This window comes from Sceloporus occidentalis, unplaced genomic scaffold, assembly GCF_023333645.1.
Source record: "Sceloporus occidentalis isolate IW3139 unplaced genomic scaffold, rSceOcc1.0.p SCAF_2, whole genome shotgun sequence".
NCBI lineage: Eukaryota > Metazoa > Chordata > Lepidosauria > Squamata > Phrynosomatidae > Sceloporus > Sceloporus occidentalis.
In genome coordinates this window covers 126107552-126128705 of record NW_028316982.1, presented here as the reverse complement: position 1 = coordinate 126128705, position 21154 = coordinate 126107552, and the positions used below count along the sequence as shown (strand labels likewise).

Genomic DNA, 21154 nt, shown 5'->3' with positions numbered 1-21154 from the left:
GTAGCTGATTTGAAGAAGGTATGAGGTGGGAGAATCCATAGAACTGAAGGCTGAACCTCTGACGATGAAAGGTTCTACACAAATATTGATATGTTATGTATATTTTCAATGTGATTGTAGGTTGATATCTGGTTGTATGCATGTATGTACGTTCTATTTTAAATTAAATAAACTTCATTAAAAAAAATTATAGGCCGATCTTTCTGCTTAATGTTGACTACAAGATCTTCTCTTCTATTATAGCGGAGAGACTAAAAGGAATCCTGTGTAGAATAATTCACAAAGATCAAAGTAGCTTTTTACCTAAAAGGTTCTTGAAGGACAATATAAGAACTACAATTGATATTATTGAGTATTTTGAACATCATAATGAGAAAAAAATGGCCATGATACTACTTGATGCAGAGAAGGCGTTTGATAGGGTGAATTGGTATTTTCTATCGGAAACTATCAAAAGAATGAATATGGGAGAAAACTTCTCCAATTGGATTAAGACCATCTATAATGACCAAAAAGCCCAAATAATTGTTAACGAAGAGAGAACTCCTAACATCACCATCGAAAGAGGAACTAGACAAGGGTGCCCTCTCTCACCCTTGTTATTTATAATTGCACTAGAAATCCTAAATACTAAAATAAGAAATGATCAAACAATAAAAGGGTTCAAATTAAATAATGCTGTTTTAAGTTAAGAGCCTTCGTGGACGACATCATACTTTACTTGGAAGACCCAAAGATATCTATAAAACGCATCAAAGAGATCTTATACAAGTATGGAAGAGTATCAGGATTTAAAGTCAACCAAGAAAAGACCTCAATGTTGACCAAAAATCTATCACAGAAAGAAGATGAAGGACTTAAAAAGTTATCAGGTTTTAAAGTAGAAAAAAAGGTAAAGTATCTGGGCCTATATCTAACAAAAAGGAATACAGACCTATTTCACAATAATTATTTGAAAACATGGAAAGAAATACGAAGAGACCTAGGGAAATGGTCTAAACTACATCTTTCCTTTCTTGGTAAAGTTGCTGTTATTAAAATGAACATCCTACCCAGATTTATGTTTCTCTTCCAAAACTTATCAATTGTTTCACACCTACGTTACTTTGAAGAATGGCAAAAAGAACTCTCCAAATTTTTATGGTCCGGCAAAAAAGTAAGAATCAAATGGAAAATTTTAACTGAAGACCCTACGCGGGGAGGCTGTGTCTTACCTAATCTAAGATTATACTTTTTTGCAGCTTGCCTACATTGGTTAGAGGACTGGGTTAAACTAGAGAATAGAAGAATACTATGCATGGAAAGTGTTCAATTAAGATTTGGATTCCACGCTTTTCTTTGGTATGAGAAACATAAAGAGAACATTGATTTCTCCCACCATTTTGTAAGGAATTCATTATTGACCTCATGGATGGATGAAAATTAAAAACCTATTCTATACTAAGTTGCCACTATGGGTTTCCCCACAAGAAGCCTTTTTCCAATGAACAAAATCAAATCAGGAAATCAACTATCCAACATACAACTCTCTACTGGAATACGGAAAAGATATTAAGTTAAAATCATCTGAACGAATGAAGTCAGAAAAAATAATCAACTATTGGTTCTCATATAGACAAAAAACAGAACGGTTCAAAACAGATAGCAAAAGTACTGGAATAAGTGTGACTAATAATGAAATAGATGGAATCATATTCGACAAAAATACGAAACATATTTCCAAGTATTACAAGATCTTACAAAGAAGAGATTTAGAAAATGAAACGATTAAGCATACAGTGGTAAAATGGTCACAAGAAGTTGGTAAGATCATAGAGTTGGAGAAATGGGAAAAAGCCTGGCAGAACTCTAGCAACTTCACACTTTGCCAAAATTACAAAAGAAAACCTAGGATCTGATGCACTACATCTAAGAGTATTAAAAGAATTGACAAATGTAATATCAGAACCATTGCGAATAATCTTTGAGAACTCCTGGAGAACAGAGGTCCCAGCAGACTGGAGGAGGGCAAACATTGCCCTATCTTCAAAAAGGGAAAAAAGGATCCCAACAATTATTGTCCAGTTAGTCTGACATCAATACCAGGAAAGATTCTAGAGCACATCATTAAACAGAGAATCTGTGAACATCTAGAAGGCAATTCCATAATCACAAAAAGTCAATATGGGTTTCAGAGAAACAAGTCATGCCAGACAAGTCTGATCAATCTTTTTTAAATAAAATTACAAGCTTCATAGATCAAGGGAATGCTGTGGATATAGTATATCTTGATTTCAGTAAGGCCTTTGACAAGGTTCCCCATGACATTCTTGCAAATAAGCTTGTAAAATGTGAGCGAGACAAGGTAACTTTTACATGGATTTGTAATTGGTTGACCGGCTGAACACAAAGGGTGCTCAATGATGTCTTCTTTTCATCCTGGAGAGAAGTGACCTGTGGGGTGCCACAGGTTTCTGTCCTGGGCCCAGTGTTATTCAACAGCTCTATTAATGACTTGGATAACAGTATTAGGGGCATACTTATCAAATTTGCAGATGACACCAAATTAGGAGGAATAGCTAACACTCCAGAGGACAGGATCAAAATTCAAAATGACCTGAATAGACTAGAAAGCTGGGCCAACAGCTAACAAAATGAACTTCAATAGGGAGAAATGTAAGGTACTGCGCTTAGGATGGAAAAATGAAATGCACAGATATAGGATGGGGGACACCTGGCTTAAGGAGACAACATGTGAAAGGGATCTGGGAGTCCAAGTAGACCACAAGTTGAACATGAGTCAACAGTGCGATGTGGCAGCTAACAAGGCCTATGAGATTTTAGGCTGCATCAATAGAAGTATAGTGTCTAGATCAAGGGAAGTAATAGTGCCACTGTATTCTGCTTTGGTCAGGCCCCAACTGGAATACTGTGTCCAGTTCTGAGCACCACAATTCAAAAAGGACATTGAGAAACTGGAGCATGTCCAAAGGAGGGCGACTAAAATGGTGAAGGGTCTGGAAACCATGCCCTACGAGGAACGACTTAGGGAGCTGGGTATGTTTAGCCTGGAGAAAAGAAGGTTAAGAGGTGACATGATAGCCCTGTTTAAATATTTGAAGGGATGTCATATTGAGGAGGGAGCAAGCTTGTCTTCTGCTGCTCCAGAGACTAGGACCCGGAGCAATGGATGCAAGCTGCAAGAAAAGAGATTCCACCTCAACATTAGGAGGAACTTCCTGACAGTAAGGGCTGGAACACACTTCCTCAGAGTGTAGTGGAGTCTCCCTCCTTGGAGGTCTTCAAACGGAGGCTGGATGGCCATCTGTCGGGGATGCTTTGATCTGGATTTCCTGCATGGCAGGGGGTTGGACTAGATGGCCCTTGCGGTCTCTTCCAACTCTATGATTCTATGATTCTAGTTGTTTCAGAAGGACAACATTAGTTGTGCTGCTTCTCCCTTTCTTTTTCCTGTGAAAACTCTCTTAAATAGGGAAGGATTGAAATAGTAGCATAATCTTTTTACATTTGGAAATATCCATGTGTGAATAATGTATGGCACTATGGTATGCCAAGAAGACATTTCCTTAAGAAATGTAGATGAATTATTGAGGACAGTCCCTACTTTCTCTACTACCAAACCTGTATTTCCACTTGTAGAAGCATTTCATTTCCTTTCCTGTGATCAAAAGCAGCTTCACACCAACTACTTAATTGTTTCCTGGATCCTCATATTTCAATTAGCTCTTTAATTAAAAGATTCAACCTGGGGGGTGGGGTGCGTGCATGCATGTATATTACTATTTGTAGGATGGTTAGTTCTTCCATGACAATCAGAATGTTAAATGTGACTAAATCCACACTTGTAAATATTATCTGACTGGAGGACAATCTTTATCTTTTTATAAGGAAATCACATAAGTACAGGAGACTGTTAACATCAGAACCTGAATCAGGGGTCCATGCGGAGGGCTTATCTAAACTTTCTTCTTAGTTACTGAAGTTGCTAGGATTTACTCAGCATCCCAGAGAAGCCAGAGTGGGGGTGAGGTGAGGTGGGGAAGATAAGTCTTTTAACCCTGTGTGAAGCAATCGCAATAATAATTCCCCACTTATACTTTATTTCTTATAAAAGAAGGTGGTTTTTCATGCCTTACTTTAAAAGGCGCATTAGGGAATCTTCTCTGGTGCTTGGAGACAGGCTGCTGTTGTCTTTTTCATTCCCTTATGGGGCCATTCAGACTACCTTTTACCCCAGATCAGAACCCGGATTAATCATGGGAAGTTCATATTGGCCCCGATCCTTTCATAATTGAATCTGAGGCTTCCACACCCATTCAGGGGCAAATGCTCCTTGGCATGGGTCTTTTGAAAGTGGAGTAAAGGCTGTATCTTTTGGAAAAAAACTGGTCTGGTGAATATGAATCATAATCATAATCAGGGCAAGCTCAGGGGAGAGATTTAGATCAGAGGGAAGGCAGAGGGCAGAACATTCCTCCCCTTCATGAAGGAGGAGGAGGAGGATGAAGGAGCTGGAGGAAGGGTGCAAAGGGCAATCGGGGTGACTGACGGAGCAAGAGGAAGGAGCCAGAGAAAGGGTCAAGTTCAGGGTAGGTCAGAGGGAGGGCACAGAACAAGTCTCCCTCTTGCACCAGGCAGCTTTCTCTCTTTTTTATTTTTTATATATATTTGACAAACAATGCAAATGTTTTTTGCTACAGGGTGATACATATATAGATAGAATGTGTCTGCTTGTGCTACATTTCCCTTTCATTTCCTTGCTCCCGGAATAGAATGTGTGTGTGCTTGTGCTGCAAGAGGCTTTTTTTCTAAATTATTTTTTATATGCAAATGCTAGATTGCGAATGTGACAAATGTTTCTCTTTCAATTTGGCAAATTAATACAGAATGCTTTTGCTACTGTTTGTAAGGAATTCTGGGATGCTGAGGGAAAGCAAAGGATGCAGAGATGGCATTTGGGGTGAGGAATTTATTGTTGTTGTTGTTGTTGTTGTATGTGTATGAGGCATTCTCAAGTGGCAAGGAGGGAGGATGCAGAGATGGCATTAGATTGCATGTTGGGGTTGAAAACGGAGGCAGAGGAAGATCCATAATCTATAGTGACCCAAATACACACAACACACACAACCTGGAGGTTTTTAAATTTGACAAAATATGTGCATACTGCTGCCTGTTTTTTTTTAAAAAAAAAAAGAAGAAGGGGGAAAGCACACACCCGATTGCCCAATTGCTGTAGGAAAGTCATCTTGACGAAAGCGGGACTGAATTTGATTGACAGCAAACACACCTTCATTTTAAACCAGTTCCACAAATGTGAACTCTCTGCAAGAGCTGCAATGGAATTCAGGGTTAAATTACCCTGATTGAGGTAAATTTCTAGTGGGCACTTGCTTCCAGAGGGATGCGGGGGGGGGGGGGGATCCAAATCTGCCCAGTTCCATCCAGCACAAATAGGTGAGTGGGAATGAGGCCTATGATTCCTTATAGTCACCATTGTCACCACCATTTGCAAAAGATTGTCCAAAACATTGTAATACTTTTTTTTAAAATGCACAATTGCACTATGTGCAAGTAAAGGCCTGGAGCAGCTTCAGCAGCAGAATCTAACTTTTCCATCCTTCCAGAGCATTCACTCTTGCTAAGGATCTTTTCAAGGGGAATACAAAGGGGAAAAGGTTTTGTTTCTGCCACTTCTGCCAGTGTAAAACCAGGAGGAGAAAATGAAACAGCTTTTTTTCTCTTTACCCTTACTGTTCTTGCCCCTATAACTGCCTGCTCACTTTTTAGATCAAAATGGAAGCTTCTGTAGACACTTTTTTTTTTTTTTTTTGCATTTTAGGCAGGAAAGTGTGCCAGCCCTGAAGAAACTGTTCACACTCATATAGATCACATGAACCATACACAACAAACAGCACATCTTGGCCAAGTGAAAGATTTTTGCACTAGAGGAAGACAGTGATTTTAAAAAGCTATAAAGCTTAAACAGTTTAGACCAGTGATTCCAAAAGTGGATGGTAGCCCCCCCACCAGGGAGAGGTGGGAGGTTCCAAGGGGGTGTTGAGGGGGAAAGGAGGCAGTACAGCAGCCTTCAGTCAAAGTATTGGTGTGCAAGAAAGACAAGGGGAACAAGGGCCATTATGAGGTTGAGGGTAGTATAAAACATCTTTTCAGGTCCCTTAAAATCACTGCACAGCCTTGCAGATCACTTGTGTGGTGGTGACTCCCACTCTTCACCTTCCAACACAAGTTCATTCTTTTTTTGGTGGCAGCAGTTGTTGGGAAATTTTCACAAGACTTGGGTGCAGGACATTGTTTCTGTGGCTATGAGCAGCACTATTTTGGGACTGACTGACTGACTGACTGACTGGAGTTAGGGGTTATCACACATTTTGGTGAGGGTGGCAAAAAGGAGTGGCTTTCAAATTTGGGACTCTGCATAAGTTTTATGAGTTTTGTTAGCTGGTAGGCTGGAGCTGGGCTACTTCAGTGTCACCTGTTGTTGGGGGGGCGAACCTTGCGAGCAGGGGGTGGGGCTTCAGGCAGGGCAGGACTTTCTGGGGGCAGCTGCACATTTTCTTCTTCTCTGCTGCTGCTGCTGCTGCTGCAGCCACTAGCCACTCCCCTCAGGAGGACAACAGCGCCACAATAACAAGATCTGGAGGGACAGACTGACTGACAACAGCAAGATCTGGGGGGCCGTGACCATAGTATCATAGAATCATAGAGTTGGAAGAGACCACAAGGCCACCCAGTCCAACCCTCTGCCATGCAGGAAATCACAATCAAAGCATCCCCAACAGATGACCATCCAGCCTCTGTTTAAAAACCTCCAAGGAAGGAGACTCCACCACTCTCTGAGGAAGTGTGTTCCAGTGTCAAACAGCCCTTACTGTCAGGAAGTTTCTCCTAATGTTTAGGTGAATCTCTTTTCCTGTAGCTTGCTTCCATTGTTCTGGGTCCTAGTCTCTGGAGTAACAGAAAACAAGCTTACTCCCTCCTCAATATGACATCCCTTCAAATATTTAAACACGGCTATCATATCACCTCTTAACCTTCTCTTCTCCAGGCTGAACATCCCCAGCTCCCTAAGTCATTTCTCATAGGGCATCACCATTTTAGACCAGCCATCTCCTTTGCTTCCATGGCACCATTCCCCTCGGGTAGCGAGGTCTAGAGGGGTGCAGTGGAGTCACCCCCTGTAGCAGTCCTCACCCCACAACTTGGGGAGAGCCCAACTAGGTGTTGCCCCTCTTCTAGTGGTGATGGCACTGCTGCTGCTCCTGCTTTCTTTCATCTGACAGGCTGAGAAAAGAGGCAGTAGATGAAACAATGTGGGTGGGGTTGCAAACACTTGAAGCTGTATGGGGAAGGCATGTCTCTGGGAAAGGAACAGGAAGAATATCTGGGGTCAGTTCTTGGAAAGAGTCCTTTGCCTTGGAGTGGCTCCTGTAATTAAAATCTTTCCCTTTCCCCAGCCATACCAGTCTCCTATTCAAAGCATGTGACCTCTGTAAACCCCCTACATACGCACTGACTGCACCCCTCTCCAACACAACAAAGGATTAAGAGCACTTCCTTTTGTGCCTGGTCCCCTTGGGAGAAGCAACTGAGTAGTTGGCTGAGCAGTGACTGAGAGGCCTCTTGCCCACCTTGGCTTTTCCCACAAGCCCAGCATGGGCACAGCCAGAGTGACTGGGTGGCAAAGGGAGCAGCGAACAAAATTCGCTGTTTTGAATTTGCAATAGAACAATAGGCCTAATATCCGGGGGCGGGGAAACTAGGGTTCTCACCAAAGGGGAAAGGGGCGGGTAGTCCAAAAAAGTTTGGGACACCACTGGTATAGACACATACAGAGAGACCAGGAGTCATGCACGTGCACATTAGTGTGCTCACACAGAGAGTCCAAACATTCCTGAGAAATAACTTCAAATATTTGGAAGAAGAAGATAATGATTATGAAGGGTGAAGAAAGGGGAGAGGACAGCACTGTTCACTATCCCATAGACTCTCTGGACAGAAACCCACAAAATGCACACACCTTGAAGTGTAGATGGTCAGCTACAATTTTGTTTGTAAGGTCAGCAGAATACTGGTCTGCAGCATTTGAAGCCTACTTCTGGGAAACCTTTTGAGTGCTTCAAGTGGGGTGATGGGTACTTCCCCAAAATTGGACTGTTTACAAAATACCCTAGGTAATAATTCCTATGGATATTCATCTCCAAGAAAACATTCAATAGTCAGTTAGCAGCTGATGGACCTATTCCCCGTCATAAAATATTTATAAACAAATAGTGTCCAAATTGTGCCAGCGAATGTCCTAAATGAAGACTGTGTATAAAACTTTGTTTTATCAAAACACACACAGAGAGAGAGAGAGAGAGAGAAAGAGAAAACAAAACACAGGAAGAAGGCTACAAATAGGACTGACTCTGCTATGGAGCAGTAAACTGTTTCAGGGGTACCAGAAATTGTTATCTGAATAGTGCACCAGAAATTAGGGTGGGGGGAGGTGTGAAGTAAGAAAAAAGTTAGATATATCTTAAACCACATGCAATAGCCAAACATCTTTTTTAATGTGACAGCAGGGCCTTTATTTTCTTATAGCTCTGAAATTGGCTGGTTCAGTGCACTCCGGTACACACACACAAATATATCACCCCTCATGAGCAGCTTGAACACAAACATGTTAATATGGTACTATATTCAAAGAATATAAATGCAGATGAACACTGTTAATTAGCTCAAAACAATGCTGAATTTTAAATAAATTTAAAATGTTGAATTGAAAATACTGATCTGACATCTTAATCTACTTGTGTTCCAAGTTTTTTTTTCCTTTAAAAAAATATCTTATCAGGAAGAAATTTAGGAAAGACTCTGAAAGATTTGTTAAGAGCTATTGCCTTACACAATAGCATTTCTGGATAATACAGAGCCCCAACTGTGTTACTGTCAATCTAAAGTAGAATTGGGAATTGTATTGTTTTTGGGATATTATAGGACTACGTTCCAACCATTCCTCTACATTAGTTATGCTGGCTAGCACTTCTGGGACTTATAGTCCAACAACCTCTGGGAGACTGCACAATTCCCACCCCTCCTGTAAGGGTGGACTCTGGCACTGAAAAGTTCAGTTCACCCTGGATAACAATTTAGAATCCAACCCTTTTCTTACAGGCATCCATATATCTTTCTGCAGTCATAGGAGTATACAAATCCTGAACAAAGCTAATCGATCTTTCATAGTGCTTTGATGTATAATGGAAAAGCTGTTTTCCTATCAATGGCACAGACTGCTGTACCAATAAATGACACGAGAAAGGAGGTGTGGGTTAGAGATGAACTATGCAAGTCATTCTGTACAAAGTGTAATTATTTTTCTCCTCCCAACGTGCATTAAACAACAGGGAATCTGATGAAATTTTGGATGAGTGAGAGCTCTCCAACACTGACAGAGACTTTCCCCTGAAAACCAAAGAGATCCTTGTTTACTTGCATTAATAATCTTTCCATTAATGAATTGCATTTGTCCATTAAGGAACTGCCCTGGGTTTCTTGCTTTTAGCCTGCTAATTTCTCCTGGTAACCTCACATTGTTACACAATGCATACATAAATCAAGTGCTGAAAGGGAATTTCCTTTTAGGGTGCTTCCCTCTCTCTCTCTCTCTCTCTCTCTCTCTCTCTCACTCGCTCGCTCGCTCACCCAATACTACTGTGAAGGAAGGCAAAGTTCCCTACAAATAAACATCAGGGCTGCAATTTCTGGGTAAGGCACTTTCCCAGTACATTGTTTATAATGCAATCTAAGGTGACCTGCATATTTGTCATAAATTATATTTGAATTCTTAATTACAATGTCTTTCTGATGTTTTTCTCATTTAAAAGAGGTCCATCAGATATAGGCTTTTGCAAGCCCACCTCCTGCAAGAAACCTTACCAAGAAAACCATGTGATAAGTTCTCGGGTCACCATAACTTGGAAATGACTTCACATACCACAGTGCACAATATAACAATAAGCTTTGTTTTGAGGGCCAGTGTGATGTAGTGGTTTGAGTGTTTGACTACAACTTGGGAGACTAGGGTTCAAATCTCTGTTCAGTCATGGAACCCCACTGCTATGGAACCCCACCTTTGGTAAGTCACACCCTCTCAGACTCAGAGGAAGGCAAAAACACACCCCTCTGAACAAATTCTGCAAAGAAAAACCCATGACAAATCAGAAATGACTTGAAGGCACACGAAAACAACAAGCACATTACAATGCAATCAACTTATGGCCCAAAAAGAAGCATTATATTTGTAGGCAGCAATTGGTAAATATAAAGGAAAGATCTAAGGCAGACCTGCACAGCTTGGGGCCAAAATTAAAATAGGCTAAACCTCTTCGGGCTGCAGATAGGTTTTTTGCTGCTCACTTTCCAAATAAAGGTATAATTAATAAATAAACTATTTTAACCATTAATTAATTTTAATTAATAATAATTAATATTGTTTAATAAAATATTTTATAAATGTTATTAAATTTATTAAATTTTTATTGAATTTTACTTGTGAGCCAAACTCCTTTGACAGGCTGCGAGCAATCTGCAGCCTATATGCTGTGCTTTGCTGTTACTCATCTAAGGCACCATTCCCACTGGCAGTTTTGCTCCTGAAGGAACTGGGCAGATTCAGGGGGGGGGGGCTCCCAAATCTCTCCGTAAGCGAGTGCCCACTAGAAAATGAGGGGCGTTTTAACCCAAATGCCTTCTTCAGAAATTGGGTTTAACATGAAGGTGCCTGCTGTCAATCAAGTGATCGTCATAGGTGATGTTTGCAGCACTCATTGGGGCATCGGAAGTGTGCTTCCCCCCTCCTTTTTTTTTTAAAGAGCCAGGCACAAAATGCACCAAAATGCACACATTTTTGTGTGTGTGTTGTGGGCATTTTGGTCAGCGCAGGTTATGATCTGCCCTTGGCCCCATTTTCAACCCCAAAATGCAAGCTAATGCATCCTGTATCCCCCATTCCTTGCCACCCCAGAATGCCTCTTACACATGTAATAACAACAACAACAACAACAACAACAACAACAATAAATTCCTCACCTCAGAAATGCCAGAAAAGGATGCGATTGCCATGCATTCTTTTTTGCTCTTAAAAGCAATCCAGGGCTACCCCTGAATTTCTTAGAGACAGTAGCAAAAGCATGTATCATTTTGCCAATTTGCCTAATTGACAAGAGCAACTTTTGTAACATTCAGATTGTAGCATTCATTCACAAAGGAAAAAAAAGTCTTGCCCTCTGCAACATTTCCCCTTTGCTGGAAGCCAGCAAATGAAAGAGAAAGTGAACAAACAGCTAGCCACGTTCTATCCATCTGCCTCAAGAAAAAAAACATGCACATATTTTGTCAAAAATAATTTAAAAAAAAAAAAAGGGGGGGGGGAAGGTGCCTGATGCTATATGCCCTGCCTGTGACCTGAACTGTCCTCCTGCTTACATTCACTTCAGAGGAGGTTTGCCATTGCCTTCCACTGAGGCTGAGAGAGAGTGACCTGTCAGTTTCAACTAAAATAGACCCATAGAATCAATTGGGAATAAAAGGGAAATGCAGTGCAGGCATTCTGACTGTAGCATCTGCATATAACACAAATAATAATAATAATAATAATAATAATAATAATAATAATAATAATCCAGGAGCAAGAGGAAATGAAAGTAGCACAGTAGCACAAGCAAGCACACAGACATGTCACCGAAAAAATCATGCGCATAAATTGTCAAAAATAAAAGAGGCTCATTCTGCTGCAGCCTGATTTCCCTACATCTCCTGGGTTAGCCCTGCAGCCCAATTTCCCTTGGCAGTCCTTCTCCTCCTCCTTCCTTCCTTCCTTCCTTCCTTCCTTCCGGCCCTCCCCTCCCTCTGAGCTGCCCTGGCTCCTTCATCCTCTTCCTCCTGCTCCGTTATAGAATGCCCTCCATGGCTCCCTTCTTCCCACGGCTCCTTCATCCTCATCCTCATCCTCCTCCGTCACTTTCTCCAGTCCCCCCCACCCTCCCTCTGACAGCCCTTTGCTGTCTTCCTGATTTCACCTTTTAGCCTCCTGTCACCCTTTGCCTCCAGGTTCCCCTTTTCCCTTCGGCTCTTTCCTCCTCCTCCTCCTCCTCCTCTTCCTCCCTCTCCCCTCCGATGAGGGGAGGGAATGCTCTGACCTCTGCCCGCCCACTGACCTTAATCCCTCCCTGAATTTGCCCTGATCATGATTTCCCTGACCATGCCCAACTGTTTAAATATTTGAAGGGATGTCATATTGAGGAGGGAGCAAGCTTGTTTTCTGCTGCTGCAGAGAACAGGACCCGAAACAATGGATGCAAGCTACAAGACAAGAATTCCACCTAAACATTAGGAGGAACTTCCTGATAGTAAAGGCTGTTCAACAATGGAACACACTCCCTCATGGAATGGTAGATTCTCCTTGCTTGGAGGTCTTTAAAAGAGAGGCTGGATGGCAATCTGTCAGGGGTGCTTTGATTGTGAGTTCCTGCATGGCAAGTTGGACTGAATGGCCCTTGTGGTCTCTTCCAACTCATATGATTCTAAGATATGAGATAACCTGTACCCAAAACCTCATATTTCCTTCTGATATTCTGAAGGCTGTGCCTTGCTGTATCATTCATTCCCATGTGGACCAAAAGGAAGGGGTAATGGACAGTAGGCCTGACAAGTCTTGTCATACTCACTGTCACATCACCGATTTTTTGCTTCAGGGAGACAATGCACCTCCTGAGATATCTGATCAAACCTGCATTCCATGCTTCTGTACCCCTCAGCAAGGAGTCCTCATCACACCACACAGCTCTTACGAGGGTTGGCAGAGGCCATTCTCTGTGCTAGTACTCCCAAGGTCTACTGCACTTTCCCTGCACACTGGCCTTGTTGCTCATTATCTTCTTAATCCCTGATGAGGGAGAGAGCTTCAAATAGATTCCGTAGCTGCAAATTGATTCTGTAGCTGTTACATTCCTCCAACTGACTAATGCTTGTGTATGGAACTCAAAACTTCCTCTGTGTGTTCCCCTCCAGGAGAGTCCATTCTGCTCTGTCCAGGAAAGCCTGTTGCTTGCTAATGTGTGGACATGTAGATACCCAGGCCTGCAGTTGCTGGACTTTCTCTTCCAACAGGGCTACAACTTGCACTTGGTGAAGGTGAAGTTACCCACATCCATAGGCAAGAACGCATATATGCCACAGCTGTTGCAAGTGATTGCAGCAGCTCCCCCCATTGCCAATATTCAGTAATCTGAAGCAGGCACTATAACAGGACTGTGGGCTTCCCCCTCAAAACATCCCCATAAAACACCCCGTTGGCCTCATCTGTTCGTCAAGCTGCTGCCATGCTCCAAAGACTGAGGCTGTAGGTATAGATGGATATTTGCTGCTAGATCCTCACCCAACCAAGTCCCTGATCCATTTCCTCTGAGAAAAAAGCCCTGCCCCTAAAAGCAAGTGCTCAGGAAGGGAACCTGGGGCTATATCTAACAGAACAATAGAATGCTAATATGCAGATAATCTCACTGCCACTCAGCTCCACAAGTAATCAGTCTTAATCCAACAGACACAAGGTCACCAAACTACACTAGAACAATAGACACTACTGCCCACACAAATAACTCTCCACTAGGCTCAAATAAACCAAACATCCTTACCCCAACTGACCCTCTTTTTCTATGCCTTCTACCTCACCAAGCATTATTGACTCAACAAACTATCCAAAAAATTCTCTGGGACTGGAGAAGTTTAGCCCCACAAACTAGAGTTTAACCCCTAGCTTTAGGTCCAAGCTAGGTTCAGTAAAGGAAGAGGCCTAGGAATTATATTGCAAACATACATTAATGAACAGAGCACACTAAAGATTTAACAACTTAAGATATGCAGATGTGACCATACTACTAGCAGAAAATAGCAAAGACTTGGGACGGTTGCTGAAGAAAGTCAAAGAAAAAAAGTGCAAAGGCAGGTTTACAGTTGAACACTGGGAAAACAAAAATAATGACCACAGGTAATTTATATAGCTTTAAAATATAGAAGGAAGACACTGAAATAGTTCAAGGTTTTCCATATCTTGGCTTAGTCATTAATCAGAATGGAGACTGCAGTCAAGAAATCAACGGTCTAGCCCTTGGAAAGGCAGCTACAAAGGAAACAGACAAGATCCAGAAGTGTAAAGATATATCAATGAATAGTAATTGTAGGATTGTCCATGCCACTGTATTTCCCATTTCTACCTATGGTTTTGAAAGCTGTACAGTGAAGAAAACTGATGGGAATAAAATCAACTCATTTGAAATGTGGTGCTGGAGAAGAGTTCTAGAAATACTAAGGCCTGATCTCTCCCTAGAAACTAAGAAGACTCAACAGAGACTGTCATATTTGGGCATATCATGAGAAGACATTATAATCTAGAAAAGAGAATAATTCTTGGTAAGGTAAAGAGCATAAGAAAAGAGGAAGACCACATTACAGATGGATAGACTCAATTAAGCAACGGCCTGAGTCTGCAAAATCTGAGCAGAGCAGATGACAGGGTGATTTGGAGATCTCTCATTTACAGGGTTGCCATATTGTCACTTGAAGACAGTTAACAACAGGAGAAAGAGGAGTAGCTAACCCCCAAGACAGTAGGGCACATCTTACAATTCTGCATCCCACTCTATTGGGGATGTAAATGACATACAGGACAAACTTCTGTTACAGTGTGATACAACTCAACTCATGTGGTCACACAGCCACCACCCATTTGTCCATCAGTTCCTCTGCATAGTGTGAGGCATGAAAAGACATAAATGTAAAGGATGTCCTAGTCTCTTCCATTACTCATATGCCCTTTTTAATTCAATGTGATGCCCTTGGCAAGAATCTCTCTTATACTTATTTTTAAAAATAGAGCTGTGTACATTGACAGTGCTAAATAAATAAATAAATATGCAAGTATTTGGTGCACATGGACACGAATGCAACAAAAAAGAATTGAGTTATCAAATATTCTAACACAGTGGTTCATATATGAAAGTGCTTACAGTATTGATCCTCCGCCAGTTCTAAGAGCTTTTCAGCACTAAAGCAGTTTATCTACTTATTTAGTATCTCCATGCTAGAAGCATACAAGGTATCATGCTTTAGGGATGGGTCAGAACAGTTCATGTTTTTGACTATGAATGTTGCTGTTGTTACAAAGGACTCCTGAGGGAAGGGAAAACCATTTTGCAAAAAAGGGTGGGCAAAGGAATGGCATATACACCATAGAAATTCATTCATTAAGAAGAGTAAACTCTGAAAATGCATGTGCTGGTCTGGTGACAGTACGGAAAGGAAGGTGGCAGAAACCAATGGAATTAAAAATATGGAATTATTTATTTTAATTACCTTTTTATATATACCCATCACCCATGTTTCCAGGGTGGTTTACATGAAAGCTGTGGATTTCAAGTCCAAACAAAATGTGTCAATATGCCACACACACACACAATAATCAACAGATTTAATAGGACTGCCAGTTTTTCAGTCCATGTTTAACTGTTTCCAGATCAGATTCCTGTCTCCAAGAACCCAGTTTCTACACTTAATGGACTATAGTGATAGCAGAAGCATGAGAGTATTTATGCAGAAGTAAATCCATCGTTTCCACTGTGTTAATTCCCAGGTAAGTGTGTATAGGACTGCAGCCAAAATCAGGCTAAATGAGGCATTTAACTATAAAATCTAAACAGAAAAGGAAAAATGGTACATTTAAATAACACCAGGTCTATGACCATTATGCTATAGTTCTAGCCAATCCATTCACATATTTGGCTCCAGAATAGAGAAGATAATACCACTGAATGAAAGCATCTACTACTGCCTAAGACTTTGATTAAAAAATTAGTCCCTTACCTTTGAAGGATGCAACTTGTGACAATGCCTGGGTATAAGTAGTTGTGTTTAGAAGAGTCCCTGGTAGACATGAGGGGAAAAAAGGACCAGAATGGGCAACCGTTCTGTTCAGGCTGCAAGAAGAAAAGCAGAGATTAAAAATAAGCACTCATGTTGAATCTACCCCATCACTAAGGCCCTTCAGAAAAAGATTATTTTCTCATGTGATTCAACCTTATAGTAACTGTGTGAGGAAATTCAGAGTTATTCCTCCATTATTAGGAACAGTCCCTACAAAATGTGCCCCCACAAGGCTGTTTCTGTGGCTTTCTGTCCCTCTGCTTTTTTATTTATTTCTATCCTGCTTTTTGTTAAAAACAATCAAAGTGGCTTACAAGAGTTAAAATACATCCATATATACAAAATACCCCCCCTTAAAAGATAATTAAACAATACAGAATTTAAAATTACATAACAGTTAAAACCAATAAAAGTGGCAGAATCACAATATATATGTTGGGGGGGGGGGGCAATCACCACATGGCCAAGTAGCTGTCTAAGTTGGTGATTTGATGGATCTCGTCCAGCAGGCCATTCCACAGGCTGGGAGTGGTTGCAGAAAAAGCCCTCTGGGAAGTTGCAGTCAGTCTAGTTTTTATAGGTTGCAATAAATTCTTCCCAGAGGACCTGAGAGTACGGGGCGGATTATATGGAAGTAGGCGATTGCTTAGATAGGTTGGGCCCAAGCCATGTAGGGCTTTAAAGGTAATAACCAACACCTTGTACTGTGCTCGAAAACTAATAGGCAGCCAGTGGAGTGACTTTAATATTGCTGTTATATGGTCACTCCTAGATGTACAATGTACAAACTGCCCTTTTTCTGGCAAAAAGGGAGGGAGGGAGGAAGGGAGTGTGATTTGAAGACTCCAGTAATAGAATTGCAAGAGAGTGCAAAGGCCTCTTAGTCCAAACCACCACCACACCACCATCATACAGGAACAGCTAAAGCAGGCTGGAACTTGGCATATCAGCCTGTTTAAAGATCACCAAAGAAGAAGAGTCCATCTCTCCCCAAGGCAATCCACTTCACTGTCAAACAGCTCATACAGTAAAGAAGTACTTCCTAATGTTTAGGTGAAATCTATTTTTTTGTAATTTACATACGTTCATTCATATTTTATTTACTGGAGCAGCAAAAAACAAGCTTCCTACATCTTCTATATGACATCTCTTCAGATATTCACATATGGCTATCATGTGACCTCTCAATCTTCTCTTCTCCAGCCTAAACATATCCAGCTCCATAAGTCATTTCTCATGAGGTTTCATGCGGAGACTATTGATTATCTTGGCTATCCCTTCCTGGACATGTTCCAGCTTATCAATATCTTTTTTGAACTGTCATGCCCAGAATTGCACACAGTATTCTAGGTGAGCTCTGACCAAAGCAGAATAGAATACAACTACTATGTCAATTGATCTGGACACTATACTCCTGCTTTTTGTTTTGCTGTTGTTGTTGTTTTGTTTTTGTTTTTTGCATTTTTGGCAATCTATGCATATCCCAGAGGGTCATATACAGTCATCCCTTCTTATACATGGATTTTTTATAGATGGATTCAAGCATCCACGGTTTGAAAATGTTCAAAAAAAGTATAAATTTCAAATATCAAACCTTGATTTTTCCATTTTTTTAAATAAGGGATACCATTTTGTTATGTCATATTTAATGGGATTTGAGCATCCACGGATTTTGTTATCCACGGGAGATCTTGGAACCAAACCCCAGCAGTATAATAAGGGTTCACTGTACAAATAAAAATGGACTTTGGACTCAGATTTCTCCCAATTGTTGATATTGTGTGTCTTTAAGATGTTTCCAACTTACTGTGACCCTAAGGCAAACCTATCATGGGGTCTTCTTGGCAAGATTTGTTCAGAGGAAGTTTGCCATTGCCTTCACCTAAGGCTGAGAGCATGTGACTTGCCCAATGTTACCCAGTGCGTTTCATGGCCAAGCGGGGAATTGAACCCTGGTCTCCAGGGTTTTAGTACAATAGTCAAACCACTACACCATGCACATCCATTCCATATAGTTCTGCCTATGAAGTATGTCTAGGAATTTAAATGAGCTCAGAATGTACCCCTCTGTCTGTTGCTGTCCAATCCCATTCTGCCATGCAGGAACACACAATCAAAGCACCCCTGACAAATTCCACCCAATCTCTGTTTAAAAATCTCCAAAGAAGGATTTTTCCACCACTCTTTGAGGGAGTATGTTCCACTGTAGAACAGCTCTTACTGTCAGGAAGTTCTTCCTAATGTTAAGGTGGAATCTCTTTTCCTGTAGTTTGAATTATTGTTGTTAACTGCCCTCAATCCACACCCAACTCATGGCAACCCTGTGGAAGAGACATCTCCAAGACACCTGTAATCCACAGCTTTGCTTAAGTCCTGTAATTTTAGGCCCATGATCTCCTTGATTGAGATGATGATGATGATGATGATGATGATGATGATAAGTATCCTGCTTTCCTCCCAAGACTGGGATCCAAAGTGGTTTACAGTCTAAAAAACACAGTACAATTAAAAACCTACAAAATTGACAATTAAAATAATGTTAAACTATTACAATATTTAAAAGATAAAAACGCTTTTAAAAACCCAATACACCTCCCCCAGGACTTAAAAAAATCCATTTTAAACTCCTGTCTAAATAATTAAAAAAAAAGTCTTAGCCTGCTGGCAGAAGGACAACAAGAAAGGGGCTATTTTGTTCTCTCTGGGAAGGGAATTCCAGAATCCAGGGGCTTCCCTACCAAACGTGCTTTCAATGGTGGTGGGACTGAGAGAAGGGCCTTTCCTGAGGAGCATCTTAGAGGCCAGTGCAGTTCATACAGAGAGATATGGTCTGCCAAATAGTCTGGGCCTGAGCCCAGGAATACTTCATAACCAGCAGTTTACATTTTACCAGGAAACAAACTGGCAGCCAGTGGAGTCATGTCTATCCATCTAGCATGCAGTCTTCCTCTTTTTATATTATCCTTTGCCTTTCCTTGCATTATTGTCTTTTCTAATTAATTGTGCTTTCTCATGATGTGGCCAAAGTATTACAGCCTCAGCTTCACCATCTTGGCTTCCAGGGAAAGTTCAGGCTTGATCTCTTCTAGGACCCATTTGTTTGTCTTTTTGGCTGTCCATGGTATCCTCATACTCTTCTCCAACACCACATCTCAAATGAGTTGATTTTCTTCCCATCAGCTTTCTTCACTGTCCAGCTCTCACATCCATGCCCTTCTCATTGCTAGTTGTCTACTTATTTCCTGACTGCAGTCTTCATTATTATGAATGTTTTATCAGAGATGGGAGAAATCTTTAACTATTTAGATTTCCTCATTATCTAGGTTGAACTTATGGCGATCCTCCATGGTCATTATTTTTGTTTTATGTTCATCATTAAGCCTTCCTCCGCACTTTTTTTATTTGACCTTCCTTAGCAGTAATAGTATCACTCTATTCTACTTCACTTGGAATACTTTGTTGAATTCTGGGCACCACAATTCAAAAAGGATATTGACAAACTGGAACATGTCCAGAGGAGGGTGATCAAAATGGTGAAAGGTCTGGAAATAATGCTGTATGAGGAGCTGAGTATGTTTAGCCTAGAGAAAAGAAGGTTAAGGGGTGATACAGCGCGCCCTTCCCTTATGTGGGGATCTGTTCCGGACCCCACACCACCCCTGCGTAAGGGGAAAATGCATATGCTCGAGCACCATTAGAAGTAATGGGGCTCGTGCACCCCATTGCTTCTTTCAGGGTGTGAGAGGAGTTTTTCTGGTGCAGCTTCCAGCATATGCTGGAAGCCACATATAACACAGCTGCACTGTACAATGCCCCTGTTTAAATATTTGAAAGGATGTCATACCGAACATGGAGTAAGTTTTTTTTCTGGCACTCCATTGAACAGGACATGGGGCAATGAATTCAAACTACAGGAAAAGATATTACACCTCAGCATTAGTAGGAACTATTTGTAGTAAAGCTGTTTGATACTTCCTCGGAGTGTGGTAGAGTCTCTTTCTTTGGACGTTTTTAAACAGAAGCTGGGTGGCCATCTGTGGGGTGTGCTTTGATTGTATATTCCTGCATGCTATGGGGTTGGACTTGATGGTCCTTGTGGTTTCTTTCAACTCTATGATTCCATGATTCTTTTCTTGTAATGTAATAGTAGAAGATCAGGGATGAAGGAACAAATAATATTAATAGTTAACAATAGTAAGAAATAATGTTAATAGAACCATAGAACCATTGCAGTCTTTGTCAGTTGTACAGGAAGCCCAAAGGTAACCTCAGTCCTCCTATGTGAATGTGTATAGTACAGTATAGTCAAGGCCAGTCAAAATATTTTGATGCATGAGGTAGCAGAAACACAATGATAAGGATCCAGTGGTGTATTTCCCCTGGATCTTTCCTCTGTCAAAATGTCCTGCCTTCCTGCCTACTTTCCACTGTTCACTCTAAAAATTTGCTTTAAAATAGCTGTTCAAAGCAAAATGAAGCTTCTTCTTGTCATCTTTAAAACTACCACCACTATACCAAGGAATATCTGTCAATTGGCTTCACATATACAGGCCTAGAGGACAAGCAACTCCCACAGTATCTGTTATGTTATGATGCCCAATGAGGTCATGAAATTGTCAGAATTGCAAAAACATCTCAGTGCCAAACTGAAAGAATACGCCATAAAGATAATTTTTTTTCAAAAGATAGGAGCAGGAACTTTGGAAAAGTAAGAAAATGACACACAAAAAAAGTCTGCAGCTGGTGGTACAATCAATACACAGCAACAACCTCATTTGAAGCTTCTCAACTAATAGAAAAATTTAAAAAAACACACAGAATAGTTGAAGAATAATATTACTTGCTGAAAAATCATGGTTTCTGCAGTGATCACAGAGAAAGCTGCCAAGAAACTTTTCTTAATACCTTTGTCAAATGACACATGAGCGAAACAGATGGGCAGGAAAAAGTGGCTTGAAGCTGCCTTTTCTGAAGTCACATTGAAACCCTACCAACCGCACCGCCAACTCCCAAGGGAGCTGGAGTGCTCATGTCATGACCACATGATATGGCCTCAAGCGAGGAAGAAGCGGAAAAAAGCTGCTGCTTTTTGAAATGGCTCTTCTCTGCATAAGGTACCTAGAGGGTACTTTCCTGCTGGCTTCAAGGCATGCGTCATCTAAAGCCCACACCTTCA

The 21154-nt window shown here is 41.1% G+C and overlaps 1 protein-coding gene across 1 annotated transcript in view; it reads right to left on the bottom strand.

Annotated features, from left to right (window-relative positions):
* Positions 1-21154, bottom strand: part of DRGX (dorsal root ganglia homeobox) — a 57612-nt gene that overhangs the window by 22817 nt on the left and 13641 nt on the right. The window contains exon 5 of the mRNA XM_089507941.1: positions 15919-16031. Within this exon, the coding sequence (XP_089364067.1) occupies positions 15919-16031 (113 nt within the window). The remainder of the gene's footprint in view (positions 1-15918; positions 16032-21154) is intronic.